General features: G+C 61.6%; 1 protein-coding gene across 1 annotated transcript; it reads right to left on the reverse strand.

Annotated features, from left to right (window-relative positions):
- On the reverse strand, positions 1-3,919 carry CNN2 (calponin 2). The gene is made up of 6 exons (XM_010724915.3): positions 1,809-3,919; positions 1,497-1,563; positions 1,261-1,398; positions 1,034-1,150; positions 766-912; positions 1-678 (listed from the first exon to the last, which is right to left on the reverse strand). The coding sequence occupies exons 1-6, from the start codon at positions 2,288-2,290 to the stop codon at positions 415-417; spliced, it is 1,215 nt and encodes a 404-aa protein (XP_010723217.1). The 5' UTR covers positions 2,291-3,919; the 3' UTR covers positions 1-414.
- Between the last annotated feature and the right edge of the window lie 37 nt (positions 3,920-3,956).

Consider the following 3,956-nt stretch of genomic DNA (forward strand, 5'->3'; position numbering starts at 1 on the left):
TTTTAAAAAAAAGCTTTCGATATAAGAGCATCTGAATTAAAAACCCCACATGGTTGGAAGAAGCCCCCGGCCCGAGGCTGCCCCCACCTCACACAGCATCATCCTGCAGTGCAGGGGCACCCGGCTGAGATGGAATCTGAAACTTTGGTCCCAAGAGTTCTCCAAAAAACAGCACTTCCAGCTTTGGATTTAGGGAATCATAGGAGAGAGCGTGGAATGCTCACAGCCCCAGACCCTTCCAGCACAGGACAAGGAGTGGGCAAAACTGCAGGGCTGCAGCATGGCCAGTCCCTTCCCAGAAAAATAGATTCCTTTTAACATTATTTAAAAAAAAAAAGAAAAAATTAAAAAGAGGGAATGATGAACTGAGGCCAGAATGTGGCTGTGAGGGGGACTGCATGGGGACAGCCCTGCTCAGCAGCTCTCCTCCTGCTGATAATAGTGGTACCCGGGGAGGTCGGTGCCCGGCTCACCGGCGGCGTTGGCTGCATCCCCTGGGGTGCCTTGTGGGCAGTATTTAGGGTCATAGATCTGGCGACCCAGGCCGAAGACCTGCCCGCTCTGGTTGGCACCCTGGTTGGATCCCATCTGCAGCGACATGGAGGAGTTGTCACACTTCTCCAGCCCCATCTTGGCGTCGTAGATGTGCCGTCGGGTGCCGGGTGCTGTCATGCCCACCTGGAAGGAAGAGAGGGAGCGAGTGGGGCTCAGCACGGTGCTCCCCACAATGCCATTATCCCGCAGCCTCGTCCTCCCCCAGCTCACCTGGCTGGCACATTTGTTGGTGCCCATCTGCAGGCTGATGGTGGAGTGGTCCATGGGTGGCAGGATCTGGTTCTTGGGGTCGTAGAGGTGCCTCCTGGTGCCATAGGCTGTCATGCCGGACTGGCTGGCGCACTTATTGGTGCCCATCTGGGCAACAGAGAGTGGTGAGAAGCAGGCACTGCCCCATCCCCCCCACCATCCCCATCCTCCTACAGGGGATGGAACCCCCCGGCTGTGATGTGGGGCACTGGGGGTTGGCAGCTCCCACCTGCAGCCCGATCACGCACTGCCCAGCTTTCATCTTGGCCTCGTCGAAGTTCCGTTGCTGCCGCTCAGAGTATTTCACACCAATGTCCACACCACTCTGCAGCCCCTTGGTCTTGGCCTGAGGAAAGGTGGTGAGGAATGAGGAATGTCAGACTTGGGGAGCTGCTGGGCACAGACTGGTGCTCATCCATCCCATGGAGCTGCCCCCATCCCTCCCCGTGCTCTCACCATGCCCGCCAGTGCCAGCAGTGACACCTGCACCTGTGTCAGGTTCCCACTCTCAAAGAGGTCGTTGGCTTCAAAGAGGTCCACGGGGTTCATGCCGTAGCTGGCCATGGCCTTGATGAAGTTGGAGAGGTTCTCAAGCTGAGGGGAGGCACAGAGCAGTCAGGTTGTGAGGAGGGAGCACAGGACAGCCAGGTTACAGTGGGAGCACGGAAAGCTTGGGGGCTGCTTGCACCCACCTGGTGCCAGTTCAGTGCAGAGCGGTTAATCTTCCTCACCGAGTTGGGCTGCAGTTTGTTCATCAGCCTGGGGGGAGGTGATGGTGGTGAGCTTGTGGGTACGAGGGTCGTCCCTCCCCAGGGGAATGCTGACATCACTTGGGGGTCTCTGGGCCCGCTCCTCCCAGCTGGGAATGACGCAGCCCCGCGACACCAGGGATCCCAGAGCCACCTTCCCACTATTGCCCCGAGGGCTCCCCGTAGCCAGGTCTCCCAAACCACGCAGTGCCTGGGGGCTGTGCTTGCACCTCCCATGGGTGCCGTGGGACTCACTCGCAGAGGATGACCCCATCCTTCAGCCCCTTCTGGAAGTCGGCCCCGATCTGCCGCCCGGTGACGCTTTCGATCCACGTCCGCAGCTCTGCCTCCTTCTGTGGGTCGTACTTCTGGGCGAGCTGGGGGGGGGGTGTGGGGTGGTCAGACACAGCCCTGCGTGCACCCCAAATCCCGTGGGGACCGGTCCCCAGCACGAGGCCGGTCCCATTGCACAGCACAGTGTGAGGCGGGGTTTGGGCAGCCCTGGGATATGCGATCAGTTGCAATTTCCTGGTGCACAGGAAACCCAGATTCAGCGGTACAGAGACTGCCGAGGGGAGGAAGGAAAGCAAGAGCTGCAGCAGGGCCCTGCGGGGTGGGCACGGTGTGCCCGAGGATGGAGGGTGACGGTGGAGAACAAAGCCACCGAGCATCTCCTGCACCGCCGGCTGCTGCTCTGTGCACAGTTGTCCCAGCCCTGCGTGGCTCAATGCTGTCATCAGCACGGCCACATCCAGCACAGCCCGCAGTCTCGCACGCGGTGACCCCGAGACTCTGCAAACTGTCAAAGAAGAAGAGGATGAGCTGCTGGCACGGCTGCTTCTCACCTCCGCCCACGAGACCCAGCCGAGCTCATTCCTCCCGCCGGGCCCTTCAGGCCGCCGCGGATTCCTCGGCCACCGCGGCTATGCCAGGAATGCGGCCGCCTCCTCCCAGATGCAGAGCAGCCGCCCGGGAACGGCATCGCCTCGGCCCGACCGCGGGGACAACAGATCTCACCCTGGGCTGGAGCAGGGAAAGCTGTCGCAAGAGGAGGCTGAGAGCCCCGAGAGCCATCGCTGGATGTCACAGCACAGCCCAGCCTGTGCCGAGAGCCCAAGGACTCCACGGGGCTCAGCTGTTCCCTGTTGGAGGGGTGTCAGCACTGTGCCTGCTCCTGCCCTGTGCCTGTGCTGCAGGGTCACCAAGCCCGTCCCCAAGCTCCATCAGACACCTCTATGGAGCCTTGCACAGACAGAACCGAGGGGAGCACAGCTCTCTGCAGTCTCCGTGCCTCAGTTTCCCTTTTAGTAGCCCTGGCGATGCGCTTTCTTGCACAGAAAACAGCTGGGGGGATGCTCACCTCCCAGAACCTCAGAGGATTCAGAGGAACACCCTGGGATAGATGCAGAGCTGCTGTTCCCAAGGGCAATGGCCCCACAGCCCAGTCTCAAAGAGGAAGCTGGACCTGACTAGGATGCAAGGACGAAGCGGCCACCACGGTCACACTTGTGCCATCACGTGGGTGCTGGTGGGATCCCCCCACACACAGCTGATCTACACACAGCACTGATTCCTCTTCCCCTGCCCCTTCCCCGGCTTGGGGGATGCAGGAGAGGAGCAGAAGGCCGTCCTGCAGCAGGAGCAGCTCATGAACAGACCCCCATCACAGGTCAGTGCTGCAGGTCTGACGGGTTCTCAGCAGTGATGTCAGCCGAAGCCTGCACAGCGAGGCCGTCAGACTGGCTCAGCTCTTGCTGAACCAAGCTAAAGCACCTGGGTGCAGGCAGCGGCGAGGCCCCGGCACGTGTCCACCCACTGGGTACAAGCAGAGGCCCGTCCTCGTGCAGTGACGAAACCCAAATCCTATGAGGCCGGGAAGGAGAGCCCAGCTCGAGCTGTGTGCGCATCCCGCATCCTGCCTGTGTCCTGGGTTGGACATCCAGCTGTTGATCCCATCCCTGTGGTGCACAGGTGCACAAGGAAGGGGAGGTGGCTGCTGCACCCCCCATGGCCGAGCTCCATTCCCAGAGCAGGGATAGGGCACAGCCTGGGCTGTGGAGCCAGCCAGGGGACCCAGCCCTGCTCTGAGGGTGGGAAGGGCAGCCCTCCGTGCAACAGCCCGCATCCTCTTGGAGTGCAAACAGCCCCAGCAGAGAAACCGGGTTCCACTGTCCCCTTCCAGTCTGGCATCAGGGCCCAGTCCGAGCCCTGGGGTCCACCAAGAGGAACATCATTGTGTCGGAGCCACTCCCCGAGGGACGCAGAGTGATGGGAAAACAGAGAGCAGGGAAACCCCGGGAGCAGAGCTGCACGGAGCCGGGGCCATCGCCCCACTCACCCCGCAGGGAACGGCACCGGGGTGAAAGTGGGGGCGGCCGGTGCCGGGGACCCCTCCCAGACCCC

This window comes from Meleagris gallopavo, chromosome 30 (assembly GCF_000146605.3).
Source record: "Meleagris gallopavo isolate NT-WF06-2002-E0010 breed Aviagen turkey brand Nicholas breeding stock chromosome 30, Turkey_5.1, whole genome shotgun sequence".
In the NCBI taxonomy this organism is placed as follows: domain Eukaryota; kingdom Metazoa; phylum Chordata; class Aves; order Galliformes; family Phasianidae; genus Meleagris; species Meleagris gallopavo.

Bases quoted from the DNA above. Each gene is read 5' to 3' on its own strand.
- CNN2 (XM_010724915.3), bottom strand. From the start codon at position 2,290: ATGACAGCATTGAGCCACGCAGGGCTGGGACAACTGTGCACAGAGCAG. The intron at 1,399-1,496 runs GTGGGTGCAAGC...GCCTCCCCTCAG, and splicing joins CTGCACTGAACTGGCACCAG to CTTGAGAACCTCTCCAACTT. The intron at 679-765 runs GTGAGCTGGGGG...TCTTCCTTCCAG, and splicing joins CCAACAAATGTGCCAGCCAG to GTGGGCATGACAGCACCCGG.